The sequence below is a fragment of the Lutra lutra genome, chromosome 13 (assembly GCF_902655055.1).
Source record: "Lutra lutra chromosome 13, mLutLut1.2, whole genome shotgun sequence".
Classification (NCBI taxonomy): Eukaryota; Metazoa; Chordata; class Mammalia; order Carnivora; family Mustelidae; genus Lutra; species Lutra lutra.
The window spans coordinates 62746170-62764252 of record NC_062290.1 but is presented as its reverse complement, the minus strand read 5'-3'; the positions used below and the strand labels follow the sequence as shown (position 1 = coordinate 62764252).

General features: G+C 51.2%; 1 protein-coding gene across 1 annotated transcript in view; it reads left to right on the top strand.

Annotated features, from left to right (window-relative positions):
- Positions 1-18083, top strand: part of GABBR2 (gamma-aminobutyric acid type B receptor subunit 2) — a 336631-nt gene that overhangs the window by 262515 nt on the left and 56033 nt on the right. The window contains exon 12 of the mRNA XM_047700879.1: positions 13393-13500. Coding sequence (XP_047556835.1) covers positions 13393-13500 — 108 coding nt within the window. The remainder of the gene's footprint in view (positions 1-13392; positions 13501-18083) is intronic.

Sequence of the window (18083 nt, the reverse complement as noted above, 5' to 3'; positions counted from 1 at the left end):
AGACCAGGATGGACTTCACTACTGCCTATAAAATTAAGATAATGGATTTATTTAAGAGGCCACCGCTAGAAGACAGCCCCCAGAGAAATGGCCGGGTAGCCTGTAAAAGCGAGGGAGGAAAACTACCAACCAGAAAAGGATCCATACCTGGGGTCAGGGTCAGGGTCGCGTAAGAAGGAATAAATCTGCCTGCGTATCTCAAGAACTATTACAGAATAGTGTAAGAGGTGTCTGCGCATGTGACTTTGAGTCAAATAGAAAAAGAGCTACTCTTTTCTATTTAAGCAGTGTTTCTCAACCCCTCTTTTTCCTTATTGCCCCCCTAAGAAGCCTTTTTAGACTTTAATAATTATCTCCTCATGAAAATTTAATACCGAAGATATACTGTACATTTGTTTATATACTGTATGTAAATCTTATAGTTTATACATGAAAGAGTAATATTTTCCCATTTAAAAACCAATGTTTGCCCCCTTGGGAACTATATCCCCCCCCCCCACTGAGAATACATGTACTTAAGGAAGCCCAAAACAGTATAATTTATTAACTATATTTTAGAAATCCTATTTTGAAAATTAATTACCATGTTCTAGACATTCGCTGCCTCCTTGGTGGCGGTGGCGGCGGTGGTTTTTCCTACAAGAGTTCGTGCAGTAGCCGTTTACAATGGTGTGGTACTCACTCTCAGTGGAATGTATCGTTGGCTCGCTATTTCAGAGGAGAATGCGCAGTTGGGATTTATTTCTGGACTTTGACTACTGTGATCTCTCAAAACGGGGTTAGCCATTTGGGTCTCTGTATTGTCCCCAAAGTGATTATTCATCCAATTCCCAACCTGGAGGACCAGAGCTAGAAGGGATGGCCAGAGGATCGGTGTCGGCCAGATTAATCGAAAGCAACTCTTCTGTTGTTCGTGTTTTCTTGTAAGGCATTGAGAGCTACGTGGGCCCTTTTTCGCATGGTCTCTTTTAGAGCATACTTGGTCTCAGTGTCTCAGTGTCGTCTACTACTGGACACTCACAGGTTGCAAACTGGTATGGAGGGAGCATACACAGGGGAGGACCTCTTTCTTCCTCATCTGGTCCCTGCGCCCTGAGACAGCATGTGGAAAGAATGGGAGCTCCCAGAATCTCATGCTGTACGTAAGAGTGCCCCCACCTGAGTCCTGCAGATGATTCGATCAGACTGTCGTCGCTCACACAGCATCGAGAAATTGTTTGAGTTACCAGTAACTTCATTGTGAATTGCCTAGCAAGTGAGATGACCACAGACTGTTTTCTCTGTCCGAAAGGTTCCATTTGAGAAGTGGATGGTTGAGCCCCGATACTCTAGAGGACAGGGAGCGTCGAAGATGCATGCGGCACTATACCAAAGTCCCTGTGGGTGTGGCTTAGTGGTGTGTTCCCTTGCAGGTGTGACCCATTGGCACAAGGATGGCGACCGTGGCTTGTGGGAGTCTTGCTCATTTTAGGGATGCTGTGAAGACCCTTAGGTCCCTCACATTCAAGTCCCCTACATTTCTGCTCAGCATGAATTTTGACTTTTGTGCCCTTGCAATTTCATGGATGCCGGTGTGTTTAAGGGCAATTTTCCTGGGCAGGGGTGAGGCCACAGGAAGGGGCTGCTCCTGACGCCCCCAGAAGAAGCTCAGTGAGGAGAGCAGGGATTTCCTTCTTCCCTCTGTGCCTGGGGACACCTCTCCCACCCAAGTTTGAGGAGACCATGATTAAACCAATAATGAAAATGGTATCAGGGGCCAGTGGGGTGCATTGTACTTTACACAGCTCTGATGCCTCAGTGGTACCCCCTGAGAGCTGAGGGGTCCCCCCCGATCTTCCAGCCAAGAATCAGGGAGCAGAGCCCCACCCTGGCCGCTCCTGGGGCGCCTCTCTGCCCAGCTTCGGTCGTCTGCTGCAGCATCTCCGCTGGCCTGAGTTTCAGCGCACAGAGGGTCTCTTCCTCCTAGGAAGAAGGTGCTGACCTCTTAACCTGCTCAGGGGCCAGAGGCCGCTCCTGCACAGGTGCCTTCTCGACTTGGACCCAAGTCCTGCAAATGCTGGATGACGTAAGCTAGGGAGCAAAAAAAAAAAAAAAAAAAAAAGGGCGGGGGGACATCCCCCACACCTGGGTTTTTTTCCTTTAATGAAGCCTGACATTCTGTTCTGGGAGTTGCGCTCATTTGTGTGAGGGGAAGGTTGTCCTGGGAAGCCTGGCAAGGCGGTATGAATAAATCATAAAGCACTTTACAAATCAGCATTAGCTCCGAACATGAGGGCTCGGGAGATGTTAGGCCCCAGTTCTCACCGTCCCCGAGGATTCATTTATTGGCAGTCAGCGCTATTTCGCAGGCTCTGCCGAGGGGAGCCCACATTCATGACTGTGGGGGGGAGGCACGGACTGACTCCTCTGGACTGAACTGGGTCAGCACAAATGTGCACGTGGGCTAGGACCGGGGTCATCTGGTTAATAATTCCCCATATCGCTCAGGAAGGGGATGGGAATGCTCCTGAATTTAGAGCCTAAATGCCAGTCCCCAGTGAGGGCAGTTTGGGTTGTGCTCCCCCTGCTAACCAAGAGGGCTTGGCTCCTTTAGCTGACCTGGTGCTTCGGGTTCTGGTCTCTCTGGGTCAAACGAGCCGCCCACCGGTAAGCAGCCACGGAGCTGGGAGAAGAAGGAAGAAGGGCCTGCTGGTTCAGCGGACACAGGTCTTCCACAGGGACTCCCACCCCTACATGTATTGGCCCCTGACTGTGGCCCGTGACTTAGCTTCTCCAAGGCTCGGTTTTTCCATCTGTGAAATGAGCATAACAAGCCCCGTGCACAGCGGTGGTGTGGGCTGAGAGGCTGGCGGTGAGGCGCCGGGAGCACGGGGCACAGCGGGTAGGCAGCTCTCTCCCGGTCGCAGTTACGAGCAAGGTGCCCTGCTCTGTGTTCCAGAGGCACTTTTCATAGGACAAAGGGCAAGGCAGGAAACGTGGAGCTGGCTTCAGGTGCAGAGCGATAGAAGTCACAGTTGGGTCTGTCCTGCTGCTGTGTCAATGCCCGTTCTTTTTCCTTTTCGTTTCAATATGGAAACGAAACACAGTGTTAAACCGTGATCAGCACCTGGGGAAGAAACCTATGACCGTCAGGAGATTACGCCTCCCTAGGGGCTGTAGCTCTACTGGGGAGGGCCATTGTAACTTGGATGCGGGTGGCTGCACGTGCAAGCACTCACTCGCATGCGTGAGAGCGCACACGCGCGTGCACGCACACACCTTAGTTCCCATCCCCCCACTCCCTCTGACCCTTTCCGGAATCCTCCCAGCCGGTGTCAGCAAGTCTTGCAAAGAGCTCCAGCTATACAATGCTGTCTCCCTGGACGCTGTGTGGGTAGTGGAATCACCATAGCAACGTGGCCCCCGTGGGCAGGGAGCTGCCTGCAAGGACCTTGGCCGGAGCCCCCGTGCCCGGAGGGGGCTGGGTGTGAGAGGGCCAGGTCAAAATGGACTCGCTGACCTGGTTCAGGAATCCCAGCTCCTGGCAGCCCAAAGAAGGGAGTAAGGTGGGTGGGGGGAGAGAAAAGGCGCTTGTGTTCCTTGTAGAACCCTAGGGAGAACCCCCAGCATGAGCGTGGGGGTGGCGAGAAGGGACTCTGCAGGGAGGGGGAGACCCAGGTGGGCCTCAGATCCCAACCAAGGTCCCAACAGCTTCGGGGACTCTCGGAGCCTCACTGGGGGTGGAGGCCGTCAGCAGCCCCATGGTGACTCCCCAGGCCTGTGCCCTCCTGAAACTCAGTGCTCTCTGCTCCGATTCACAAGGCCAACCCTGCTGCCCCGTGCACACGTCCCTTCTAATCCCCACAATCCTGACAAGGTAAGGTTCACCGTCCCCACGTGACATGAGAGAAAACCAAAACTCCGCCACATGTGGCTAGGCGGCAGCATTGAAGCTTGGGACTAGGCCTGTTTTGTTTTTTAAGAAATATATATATATAGGGGCGCCTGGGTGGCTTGGTGGGTTAAGCCTCTGCCTTCGGCTCCGGTCATGATCCCAGGGTCCTGGGATCGAGCCCCACATCGGGCTCTCTGCTCAGCGGGGAGCCTGCTTCCCCCCTCTCTCTCTCTGCCTGCCTCTCTGCCTACTTGTGATCTCTCTCTGTGTCAAATAAATAAATAAAATATTTTTTAAAAGAAATATATATATATGTATATATACATATATGTATATATTTATATATATATATATAAATATATACATATATGTATATGTGTGTGTGTGTGTGTGTGTGTATTTGTTGTTCGCTGGTTCGTACAAAAGAAGCAGGTCCACCAAATTCTTAGGGATGTGGTCAACATTTATCCCCCAAATTTGTCCATTCGTATTTTTAAAATGTGAGATATCATTCATATACCATAAAATTCACCCTTTTAAGGTGCATAATTCACTGGTTTTCATAAATTTATTCATTCGTTTTTGATGTGTCCCCAAACACTTCAGAATACCTAGCATATAAGAGAATTACAGTCAGACTGTTTCGTGTTCAAATCCCAACTACCCTATTTCCCTACTGTGTGACTTCAGGTTACTTAATGCCTCTGACCTTTAGTTTACTCCTCTGTAAAATGGACATAAGGATTCAGTAGCGGGGCGCCTGGGTGGCTCAGTGGGTTAAGCCGCTGCCTTCGGCTCAGGTCATGATCTCTAGGTCCTGGGATCGAGCCCCGCATCGAGCTCTCTGCTCAGCAGGGAGCCTGCTTCCTCCTCCTCTCTCTGCCTGCCTCTCTGCCTGCTTGTGATCTCTGTCTGTCAAATAAATAAATAAAATCTTTAAAAAAAAAAAAAAAGGATTCAGTAGCATCGTCTATGCAAAGCATTTAGTGCCTGCCTCCCAATAAGATTCAATGAATGTTAGCCATTATCATTATGAATGATGGGATTATGTCTGGATTCTGGTGTTCCCCTGTGGACACTGCTCAAGAGACACTGATAAAGCGTCTCTTGTGAACTTGGGATGGAGAAGAGCCTGGAAAGTGGTCTTGATGCCGGTTGATTGGACGGAGGTATGTCCGTAGCAATTTCTGGCCTTATGTGACCTTGCTCCACTAGAACTGGGGTGGGGACAAACTCAGGCCCGAAGTCAAAGCCAAGCTGCTGTCCCTCGGTCACCCTCAGTGCTGAAAGGGTCCTTGGGCGGGCAGGCAGGCAGGCAAGGTAAGAGCGAGGCAGGTGGGACTCAGGGCGCTCCCATGCAAGTCCGCAGGCATTGGCAGCCCTCCTGGCAGCTCAGAGGAGCGTGGCCTAGCTGTAGAGCTCCCAGCTGCCTCTACTCACTAACAACCCTGATTCCTTTTTTTTTTTTTTTAACTTTTTATTAAAGTATACACAGTTCCCCATTCACACACATATAATAAGTGTTAAGCTCAGTGAATTTTCCCGAACCGATCTCAGCTGTGAATCCAGCATCCTTATCAGGAAACAAACCATTGCTAGCATCCCGGAAATGCTACCTGTCCTCCTCCAGTTGCCATCCACACCCCCCTGAAGGATAACCACCACCCTGTCTTCTACCTGCACCCATCGTGCCCCTCCATGTGCACGTGAATCACCTTTGGGAGGGGGGAGCGCGGTGACTGCGGATTCTGACTCAGGAGCACTGGTTGTTGCATTTGTAACAAGCCCCCAGACCACACCCAGAGTACGAAGGTCAAGGTCAGAACCGGGCTTTATTTCTGTGTTTGTCCCTTGGAGACTGGTTATGGAAGAGAAATGGAAGCATCAGAGACCTTGTCCTTTGAGGATCAAGTTGGGGAGGAAAAGGGGCTCCTGCCACACACACACACACACACCCCAGAATGTCTGGAAGCAGAGCAGCCCCATCACAGGAGGCAAGGTTGAACTCTGGGTCCCGAAGTGTGCTCCCAGCCATCCACGCTGCCCACAAGAGATTTATGAATGATTTCAGGATGGGCAGTGTCTGGGAAGGATGGGGTGGGGGGAAACAGGCCCAGGACTGAGGGGAAGGACACCCTCTTCTAGCCCTCCCAGGATGCGAGGATTTTCTGACTCTGACTCAAAAGGCAAAGGCAACCTGGGATCACTCACCTGGCCTCCCAGGAAGTTCAAGTCTAGGAAGAATTAGTGATGGCTTTGAGTTAAAAGGCCATAAATGTTTCTGACGTTTCTTGCCTGGGGATTTCTTTTGGAGTCAATTGAGAGATAACCTGATAAAATAATGGGGTTGAGGGGCTGTCTCAGCCTGCGATCCTGTGCTTTTGCATCTGGCCATGGTAGAATGCTTTGTGATTTCAGAAGGTGGCTAGAAGGCTGGGCCAAGGGATGCCCACAGTGTCTGAGGGGGGCCTCCCCTGGCAGGTTCAGACCAGAGGAGGGAGGCAGCCATAGACACTGGAGCTGAGCTGCCAGGGCCTGCTGGAGCCAACTAGAGTCTTGGAGAGGCTGCAGCACCGCCCAGGCACTTAGTGTATACCACAGCCCTGCGGGCACATGGCTGGACTGCACAGACCACTGTCCCCAGGAAGCTGGCAGTGTAGATGGGAAGATGCAGGTAAACAAATAACTCCCATTAGGGATATTGAATGCCCTGACGGAGGGGGTCTGGGGGAAGGGGTGAGGGTCTTCTAGGGCAGTTTATAGAAGGTGGTCTTCAAACGCTTACTGCCTCAGGACACACACCACATCTCACCCCTTGCCCCAGGAAGATGTACAGATGTACAGGTCTTGCTTTTGGACAGTCTGGGCCTTCTTTCCCTACCTTCTCACTATTGATTGCCTGGCGTGAATGGTCAGTGTGAAACACAAAATTTTTAGAACCTCTCTGAACTACAGAAAATCATCTTGCTCCCCAGTGTCCAACCACCCCCCAGAGCTTCCCTGCCATCTGCCTTCCCGGCCTGGGGCCCAGAGGCCTCTGTCATGACAGGAGGCCCAGAGCACGGGAGCCCCAGTCGTCTCTCAGAACCTGCATGTCCATTTGCCCACCAGTCCCCAGAGAGCAATGAAAGCTCGTCCCTCTGCCAGGCAGACCTTCCCGAAATCAGCTGAATAAGCAGCTGAGCAGAATTGTTCTGGGCGTAGATTTTCCTTTCCATTTAGAGATGTGTCTAATTGTTTTTGCCGTTTTCATAGCTGAGACTGATATGGGCATCGCCTGCCTCAAGTTCTCCCCGCCTCGCGGATGTGTGTGTTCAAGGCAGTGTGCGGAGGGGGTGGCCACTGAGGGGAGGAAAGAAAGACCTTACCGTCAGAAGAGAAAATACGTTTAAGACTTTGGGAGAAAAAGCGAAGTAGCTGTTTGTCTTATATTGATGAATCAGAAGAGACTTGTATTAGGGGTGACATAGTGGAAACAGAACCCTAGAGCCCCTCAGAACCTTCTGGTTTCTTTGGCCTCATAGAGACACACAGAAGGGAGTTACCCACGGCATCACCAAGGAAGTACAGGAAATGGCTCGGTGCAGGAGATGCCCCTAGAGTGTTCCTACAGGGGAACTCTGTTTGAATATGTGGAGTGATGGGGATCTCACTACCCAATAGCATACTTTGTGTAGAAGAGACCACAGATGCCATGAACTCAACCTTTTTTGCCATCAAATGCTCCAGTTCCCTCTGTGGTCTTACTTTCCTGTGCTTGGCTCAGGTACATTTCTGGTGATAAAGAGCTCATTACCTCCTAAGGTGGGTCATCCCCCTCCCCACCCAGGGCTGGCCCCAGAGACTGAAAGGCAAGCACTGTAGGCCCTCCCTCCCCACAGCACCATCTGGTGGGAGAGGTGGCCAGGTCATCAGATAGACGTCATCTCAGGCTGGCCGGCATAGCAGAAATGTGCATGAGGATACAAGTCTCAAGGAGTAGGTGGCCTTGATCTCCCTTCGAGGTCTGGGAGGGCTTCTCAGAGGAGGGGGCTCACGAGTTTGGATTTCAAAGGATAACTAAGAATAAGAATTTGTGAAGGAGATCAGAGAGAGGAACAGCATTCTGAGTAGAGGGAACAGCTGGTGGCAGGCCCAGAGCATGAGCCAGAGCAGTAGGGATGGGGGGCATTCAGCAGCGTGGGTGGGATCACTTGGGTGTGAAGTGCCCCATGGGGTGGCAGGAAAGGGGCTTCACCTGCCAAGAATCCGAGTCTAACCTGATTGTTCAGTGGGGCCAATGAAGGGTTTAAACCCAGGAGACTTGCTTATATTTGCATTAGAGCACAGCCGCAGGGGGCCAGGGGTGGGGTTGGATGGATGAGCAGGAGGTGAGGATAGAGGTGGGAGGAGCAACTGGGGTTCCCCAGATCCAGCGAGTGGTGGTAAGGAACACAGGAACAAGAATCAGACTTTGATTAAGAACCTCAGCCCCTCACACACCTTCTTGCATCTAATCCTTGCAACCATTCTATGAAGAAAGATGCATCACTGTTCCCATTTCACAGATGAGGAAATGAAGGCTCAAAGAGTTACATGACCTGCCCGGGTTTGTGTCGATAGTAAGGGACAAAGCCACGACTCAAAGCCATGTCTGTCTGACTCCAGAGCCTCTGCCCGTCATGTCTGACCTGGATGGCAGCAGGAGTACACAGAGGAGGGGATGAACCAGCAGGAGACACGGAGTAAGGTGGTCATCAGGCATAGCCTGGCAGGACACAGAGCTTGCCACTGTGGGTCACACAGAGAACCTCTAGTGGAGGGAGTAGCTCCTGGGGTACAAGAAGGTTAAGGAAGCAGACACGGGGGTCGAGACACCTGGGGACTAGCAACCACAGGAAGCCCTTTTACTCCTAGGCAGGAAGGGCTAGAGAGGAGTGTTTTCCAGAACCCAGAGAGAACCTGAGCCATGTGAACAGACCCAGCCAGAGATACAGCTCTGAAGCAATGGGCAGCAAGAAGCACACGCTCTATCTTCTCTCTCCTGGCACCCTCCAGTCTCCTGATGGAAGCTTCCAAGTCCTGCCAAAAGCCGGAGGGCAAGAAAGCCTGGGAGGTGCAGGCTTGGGGCCTCGCCTCCCAGACATAAGGAAGGGCAAAGCGTGGTCTGGGCAGAAATTGCGGCAGAAGCCGGGCTTAGGGGTTCAAAAGGAGAGTGACGGTGGGGAAGATTCCCCAGGGGGACCGCCCAGTCCCTAACTGGGGTGACAGTGGATGGCGTGGATAATGGCACCACTCCCTGAGTCTGGAGGAAATGGAGCAGTTCAGAGGAAGAGCCAGTGGGCTCAGCTTTGGCTGTGGAGTATGAAGTCTCATGGCACAGCTAGGTGTCCCCTAGGTCTCTGGTGACAGTGGCATATGCAGGTTTGGAGCTCAGGAAAGAGACAGAAGCTGGGAAAGGTATAAGGGACTTGTCAACAAAGAGAAAGTGGTTGACGCCTGAGAGTGGGGATAATAATCCAGGGAGAGCCCTTAGAGGCAAAGAGGGTTCATTTCCAGCTTAAAGAGATAGTGGAGGAGTGGGAAGAGAGTAGCATCCCTTTGGCAGAGGCCTCGCTCGCTCACTGGGCCGAGCCAGCCGGTGGCGGGCAGCTCTGCCGGTGGGGGTCCCGTTGTGCTGCTTTCGGCGTCTTTCCTCCAGTGTTGTTTCATCCTGGTCCACGGGGCTGTCTTTAAATGGCATGTGAACACCACAGTGGGCAAGGTGACCCACTGGGATCATCTTGCGGAAGAATACGTTTATTTATTTTTGGTTTTTATGTAGAAAAATATAAAGAAATTCAGCTTTGCTAAGGTGTAGTACTTGGCCTGGCCCTGGAGTCCTGGTGCAATGCCCAGTGACAGATGCAGGAACTCTCCAGACAGCCACGTGGTTGGTCAATCCATGACACCGGATGGCAATGGGGCATTGTGCCACGGGTCCCCAAGACAACCCCCAGCTCAGCGATTCGCTAGGAGGTCTCAGCACATGCTCGTCCTCACAGCAGTGATTCATTACAGAGAAAAAAACGTAGAGCAGAATCTGCAGAGGGTAAAGGCCCTGGAGGCAGAGTCCGCAGGAACCCAGGCTCGAGCTTCCACACACCGCTGCTAGCGGATCCCACGGGACACCCTGGATACCCCAGCAGTGAATGGTGACAATATGTATGAAATGCCATCCGCTAGGGAGGCTCACTGGAGACTCCGAGTCCCGGATTTTTGTTGGGGGCAGGTCACCAGGGCCTCCTCTGCTCAGCATGTACCGAAATTCCAGGGTCCCGGAAGGAAAGCAGGCGTGCGGCGTAAACCACGGTGTTGGCCCAAACAGCTCAGGCCAAGAGTCACTCTTATCACTGAGGGAACAGCAGGAACTGTCCCCAAGCCCGAGTTCCCAGACACCAGCCCAGCAGGCCCTCCTATGGACAGGGTCGGGATCCTGGTCTGTTAACCCTTTCCCACCCAGCCCCCCTCAGCCATTCTTTGCTTTCCACTTATGGCAACGTGTCACTATTTCCAGATGCCAGGTTAGATTTGTGTTATTGAGGTGTACCTAATTTATAGTATCGAGTCTTTTTTTTTAAGATTTTATTTATTTATTTGACAGACAGAGATCACAAGTAGCCAGAGAGGCAGGCAGAGAGAGAGGGGGAAGCAGGCTCCCTGCTGAGCAGAGAGCCCGATGCTGGGCTCGATCCCAGGACTCTGAGATCATAACCTGAGCCAAAGGCAGAGGCTTAACCCACTGAGCCACCCAGGCGCCCCTATAGTACTGAGTCTTAATGAATTTAGCCTTACAGAAACAGGCAAGTGGCCCAAAAATGATTACTTCAAAGAAAACAAGCCAACTCCAAGAACACTGAGGAGTGACACTTCTAACCAAGATCAGAGAGCTCTGTCGGCCACATAAAAATCAAATGAGACAATTTCATCCCCACCTTCCTTCTTCAAATGTCCACGTTGGCCTTGTGCTCCTGTTTCAAGTTGTTTTTTCTGGTAGGAGAATATGGTCAAAATTCTTGGAGGCCATTGTCTTACCAGTCCTGCCAACCCGTTAGCACTAAGACTGTGAGGAGATGGCCCAGGAGAGGGTTCTCGGGCTGTCAGCTGCCCCCCCACCCCGCCATCGTGTGTCCTGTCCCTTTGACAGCTGACCCCAGGGTGTGAATGAACCAGCTTCGAAGCAGGAGCCTCTATCTGAGGAGGCAGCAGGGGGGGGAGCTCTGGGGCCGTGCACAAGGTGTCAGTTTCCAGGCAGCTCTGTGAATATGTGCCGTGGTTCAGAGAAATGTCTTAAATACCCTGAGTCTCTGAGCTTCTTCATCTGCAAAGTGGTTTTCTCACTCAACTGGTGGCTACAAAAAAGTCTGTTTTGTTATTGTTGTTATATTTGTTGTTTTTATCTTTATATACTTAGCCTCGTGCCTAATAATACTTATCGAGTAAACAGATGAATGAGTGAATGAATGAATGAATGAATGATCGATCTGTAAGGTCCTATGCAACTCTGACGGACTCGGGATTTGTGATCTGGTCACTGATTAAGCTCGGGTCTAAATTCCCAATAACTGGGCATTATTATTCCTGCCGCGCCTGTTCTGTTCACTTTCCTCGCGTTATTAGATTATAATGTGGGTAATAATGCGGCCCTCCGATGCCTTCTCCAAAATACTGTGATTCATTCTTGCCTGTGTGATTTAGCCTCACTTTTGAAATCTAAAAAAAAAGAAAGAACGGAAGGAAAAGGTGATGTCTCCACCTGTCCCACTGTCAGCAATCAGACCTGGCATGTCCGGGTTTCTGAGCAGTCGCTCAGAACTGATGATGCTGTTGTCCTTCCTCAGGGGCCCGGCCCCGCCGCCTTCTCAGCCAGGTCCCGCTTCCACAGATCAAATGGAAAGGGGACATGTGCTGTCTCTGCAAACTGGAGGCTAGAGAACTAAGCTACTAGAAGGGCAGAGTGAAGGTTCTCCATGCAGGAATTCAGCTGGGAGCATTTCTGGAAACTTCCTACACGGGCTGAGGCACCCTGGGCTGGAAGGGCCTGCTGTGGTCAGGCACACCTGCTATGTCCGATTCCTCTGGACACGAAAGGCCCCACCTGTGTGGGTGTCTCCCTCTTTTTCCTACACCATTCACCTTCCGGCTGGGTTCAGCTGAGACAGGTGGGGATTTTTCCAAGTGAACTTAGCGCAGCAGAGCTGAGGGAGAGCAGAGGAAAGACCAAAGCCCAGAACAGAAGTTCACAGCCACACGGCTTTCTCACCCCAGTGAGCAGGAGGCCCTAGGACTCAGCGCCACGCAGCTGGAGCTAGGCGAGTCTCCTCGGTTTGGGAGGGTGTCCAGGCCAGCAGGTGAGGGTAGAATCTGGAGAGGGTGGGGGCTGGCCCTGATGGCAGTGCGGCAGGGAATCCGCATCCAGGATGCCCCCGTGATCTAACAGAGGGTGGCAGCCATCCCAGCCTGCAGGGGTCCAGCTTGTCAGTCACCAGCCCAGGGCTGGAGATCAGGAGACATTTAATCGTGGGGAACAGGTGAAAGCCAGATGGGGCCTTAGTCCTGAGCAGGAACCTCAGGTCCAAGGGTGGGCTCAGGGGCCAGGCTGGCCTGGTGCTGTGTATCCAGACTCTGGGGCCGTACAGTACAGTGGGAACCACACAGCGACCATGGCAGATGGGGCTGGATGGTAGGACCCGGGCAGCATTTGCTTCTCTCCAAAGGCCTGAGGAGACAGGCCCCTAGTGGGAGCAGGAAGCTCATGGCTCTTCTCCTCAAGCCTTCCTCCCCAACTGAACAGCCTCTGCCATGGCTTAGAGCTGGCCTGGCTGTGGCTGCTGACAAGGTGTCCCCGGGGCCAGCTCTGGCTGAGTCCTGCCCAGCTCCGCCAGAGTCATGGGTTTGCTGAGCCCTGGAGATGGGCCGTGGCAGGCTGGGGCTCCTGCTTGGTCTCAGCTCCTGTGGCTCAGTGCCCCCCCTTCCCTGCCACCCACAACCTGGGAGTTAGGAGTCCCATAGAAGAGGTTCCCGGGGCCATCTGCTCACCTACGGACTCGGGTGAGGAGACAGGAAGTGGGCGATTATATTCACCTCCTCAGGTGTGTCTCCTCACTTAGAATCACGTAGAAGGCTCTAAGGAAGGTGGGGAAGGAGTGGGGAGAAACCAGAAGCTGGTCTGTTGCCGCTTAGTGATCCCTCCGTGGTCCTGGGAGCCTCTGTGCCTCTGTCTGGGACTGGCTCCCTCTGGGTTGTGGGCCCATGGGAGGCAGAATTGGAAGTTCGCAGGTACCTATGCCCAGCGCCCTGGGTCTAGGGAGTGGCTGACAGAACTAAATGTCTGTCAGATTGAGACGTGATTGAAGGTCCCTTGATGACTGTAGAACTCTACACTGTGTAAAACAGAGCATCTGTCCCCATCACCTAGAACCCCCTGCTGATGTTCTCATAAATGGTGAGGTAGGTCCACCTAGGAGATGTTAACGTCTCTGTTTTCTCATGGCCTCTAGGTCAGGACCTGGATTCTCACCGTGGGCTACACAACCGCCTTTGGGGCAATGTTTGCAAAGACATGGAGGGTCCACGCCATCTTCAAAAACGTGAAAATGAAGAAGAAGGTAATCGCTCCCATTCCAAGATGTTTGCGACGTTTCCTTAGCATTTACTTAGCAAATATAATTAGGCGCCTACAGTGTGCTTAGCACTGGGCTATTCGCTGGGGATTCAAGCTACACACAATGTCCATCCCCACCACCTTCAGCCTCCTAGGGATATCAAACAGCTAACAAAGCATTTACAACACGTGGCAATAAGGGCTGGCTGGGGATGTCTAGGGGCAACGGAGGTACAAGCACTCAGGGAAGGCTTCATGTAGGAAGTGACCTGGATGCTGAGACCCAGAAGGTGAGTGGGGGGGTTAGCTAGACAGAGGCCTGAAGAGGGAACTGCATGCATGGCGCCCGGGTTTGGGGGGTGTTCCCAGAGCCAGGACATGGTGTTTACAGGGACAGGGTGCGAGACTAGCCACGGTAGGGAATCTGAACTTCAACTTGTGGGCAGTGAGGAGCCTGTGAAACAGGACACAGACCAAATGTAACGCTTCCCTTTTCACCAAGGCCCTTAGACGACAGGAGCTCGGCCTCCCTGTGGGTGGAGAACATTCGCCAACCGTGTGGTTACATGTAACTAGCATGTTGACTCGGCTTGGCTCTTAGGATGTAGTCCTAGAGAAACTCTCCCCCGCTGTTGTTTTAACTCTTCTGGTGGCACAGTTCTTCCCTTGCTTCTAGAGAAAAAGGCAAGTCTCCTGACTTTGAAGGCCCTCCAGTCAGCAGCTAACACGTGGAGTCCATCATAATATTGAGAACTTCAAAACTGCCTTCAAAGGCACAGCCTCTCCCGGCTCAGGCCTGCCTCACCCGCCGCCTGGCCTGGGAAAGGGGGTGTGCTGGGCCACTTCTCTCCTTTGCCAGCCTGAGCGGTTTCCCTGTCATCCCCTTCCCAAGGTCTCTGAACCCTCTGGAGTTGGAGCTTGGAAGGAGCTGCTGTGGGGCTTGCTAGACCTGGTTAAGCAGACCCTTTAGACTCTCCCAGGGGGCTTTGGTGGGTTTTTCAAAGCCCCAGGACCAGGATGTTCCCTCTTGCAGTGTCCTTGTCATGGATGCACTACTCTTCCGAGAGGCCACGTGTTGGTTCCCCGACTCCTGGGCTCACGTCACCCCTCTGGCAAGTCTTGGACAGGGCCACACAGCTCTCCCTCCACCCCAGCCCACATCTGGTGTACTGGAGACACACATGCACCCTTTGCCCACAAAAACTGGAGGGGGGCAGGCTGATCCCACTACAGAAGCCACCCCTCTTGTTCTGCCCCCGGAGCAGTGGACCTGCTGTGGGTCTTTGAGCAGACGTCATCCTCTGTCAGGGCCTCAGTTTCCTTATCTGTAAGATGGGGCCATATTGAAATGGGATTGTCTCCTGGACTGTGGTTCTGTGTGGTCTCCAGTGGCACCACTCACTCATCAGCCCTCCACCTGCCAGAGCTGCTTTAGGAGCTGCTGTTGGGGTGAGGGAGGACAGTCCTCTTTGTTCTGTTCCCTGCCCCCTACCTGGACCACCTTAGGGAAAATGCAGGCTGCTTTTAGAGGGAGGAAAGAGTCTGTCTCTGCCACCCACACTGCCTGTGCTCACCTGAAGGGCCCTCCTTCATAACCTCAGCAGCATTTGTGACAACTCCCTTCCATCTGTCCTGACTGCACATTTCATTCAAATGGGAGCTTTTGAAAACACCAAGAAGTTTTTCAACCCAAGCCAGTTGAAACCACCTCTCTAGGCCTAGAACTGAGCATCAGGAGGTTTTATGACTTTCCCAGGTGATATTAATATACAGCCACAATGGAAGACCTCGGGTCTAGATCAAGGCTACTCGGAGTGTGGGCTGGTCCAGCAACATGATAGGCATCACCTGGGAGCTTGTTAGAAATGCAGATTCTTGGGCTGCATGGCTGCCTCAGTCAGTTGAGCCTCCTACTCTTCATCTCAGCTCAGGTCTTGATCTCACAGTCGTAAGTTGGGGCCCCACGTTGGGTTCCATGCTGGGCGTGGAGCTTACTCTTAAAAAGAAATGCAGAGGGGCGTCTGGGCAGCTCAGTTGGCTAAGCATCTGCCTTTGGCTCAGCTAGGATCTCAGGATCCTGAGATCAAGACCCGAATCGGGCTCCCTGATCAGCGGGAGCTTCTCCTCCCTCTTCCTGCTGCTCCTCCTGCTTGTGCTTGCGTGCTCTCTCTCGCTCTCTCTCTCTGTCAAATAAATAAATAAAATCATTAAAGAAAGAAGGAAGGAAGAAGAGAAGAGGAGAAATACAGATTCTCAAGCCCCACCCCAACCCCAAGAATCAGGTTCCTGGGTTGAAGCCCAGGGTCCTGCCTTCTCTTCCCAGCTCCACTAGCCATGCCAATGCAAGCCAAAGTTTGAGAAGGCCCCAAGGGACCAAGTGACTTCTGGGGCCCCTCCTGCACAGTGGCTGTGGTTAGAATTACTCTGCCATTTATGACAACTCCATCCTGGCTTCGAAGAATCACAGTGTTGATTCCTTTGTGTCAATATGTGATTCATCCATATTGTCATCTGTAATAAAGAACCAGCCCTTATTTTCCATTACTCATGTGATCGCTGAGCAAGAACACTCCAATTGTCTGGCAACAATTGTCAAAACATGTCAGGGCTGTTGTCTGAGAGCTCTGTGGGGGGCAGGGCTGTGGGGTGGCCTCACCTGCTGGGGGGCCAAAGCAAGGGGACTGGTTCCATCCTTGGGCAGCCGGACCAACGGAATTCAGGCTGATGGTGGGCCAGGTGCCCTGGAAAGGGGCTTGTCTGAGAAACTGCCAGAGGCTTGGAGTACAAGATCTGATCACCAGTTTTGTCTGGTACAAAAAAGGACTAAGGCCAGATGAACACACCATTCCAGGGGGAGAAACTTTTTGTTCGCTTTCTAGTTATTCCAGAACAGGTTTGCCGTGCTACCGCCAAGCATCCCTTATCAACAAATAAGAGGAGATTAGAGGTGTAGAAGAGAAATTTATACCTTATATGGAGCAAAAGCTCAAGTCCAGGAACCAGATTGTCTTAAAAGGGTTGCAGCAACTGCAGGTCAAAACTGGGATTGAATTCTCCATGATTCCAACCCTTTATAGAGCCAAGGTTGGTTTTTATTGTTGTTGTCTTGTTTTATTATTATTTTTTTTAAGTTTAGGCTTTTTTTTTTTAAGATGGGTCCTTTCATTTCTTTTACTGACATGTTTACTAGATTTACATAAGTTTGGAAATGCAGTATACACTGTTTTCACAGTCTTTTTATCCTTCTTGTCCTTCCCTTGACTGTGCTTCCTCCTCCCCCCACCCACAATGGCATGCCCTCCCAAACACTCATACACAAGCTTCACCCCATATGGCCACACTTTTAAAGACATTAAAGGAAAAGAAACCTATTAAAGGACATACTGACATACGGTGACTTCATGCTTCCAAATCTGGTGTTTTTATGGCATGTTACTGGTTTTTTTCCTAAAGCTCAATTATAAAATCTTGAATTGGAAGACTTACTACAGTCTTCATTCTGCCTCTTAATAGGACCAAATTGAGGCCTTGAGACAAAAGCAGAGATGAGATCTTTTTTTTTTTTTTTTGCAGATTTTTTTGGAGGACACAGCAAGTTCACTACAGGGGTGCCTGGTTGGCTCAGTCAGTGGAGCAGGAGACTCTTGATCTCAGGGTAGTGAATTTGAACCCCATGTTGGTTGTAGAGATTACTTTAAAATTTTTTTAATTAAAACGAAAAGGCAGGTTCCCATATGACTTGGTACTTTTTCAGAGAGAACCCTGGGGACATAATCTCAGACCTTCATGGAGGCTCAACTTCAATAAAATGCCAAGAGAGAGCTTTCGGCAACTTCACCAGAGAGCACCAATCGTCTGAGTGATATGCACTGCACAATTCCGGGGGCACGATTTACTTAGTACTCCCCTGGAATGGCATCCCTGAAACTAGGCAGTGAGTCGGTCCTAGCAGAAGACCAGTCTGAATCAGTCAAAATATCTAAAGTCTCTTGAAGAAATAAACAAATGCTCTTTTCTGTAAACCAGGAATCAGACAACTTTTTCTGTAAAAAAAAACAGATAGCCAAATATGGACTTTGCAGGTCATAGAGTTGCTGTTGCAACCACTAAACTCTGCAGTTGGAGAATGAAAGCAGCCATAGACAAATATGTCAATGAATGGGTATGGCTGTGTTCCAATAAAACTTTATTTACAAAAACAAGCAGTGGGCCAAATCCATAGTTTGCTGACCCCTGCTCTAGACAACAATGGAAAATGACATTTAATAATAATAGCTGATAGCCATTGAACAGTTGTAGTAAGCCAGACTTTGGTAATCTAAGACAGTTTATGTGGTTATTGCCCCCATTTTGTAGATGAGGAAACCGGCTCAGAGGAGTTAGGAAACTTACCCAAGGCCATACAGCTCACTATTAAGATTCACAGTCAAATCTTATTCTAGAACCTGAGCTTAATCATTATTACTGTATGCCTTTGCACCCACTGAGAATGGAGCACTGGTAACCTCCTGGCTTCCGAGAGAGAGCTCAGGGTAATGGCATCAGTGTGCACTGACATAATCAGTGTTGAGCACGTTAAAGGTTACT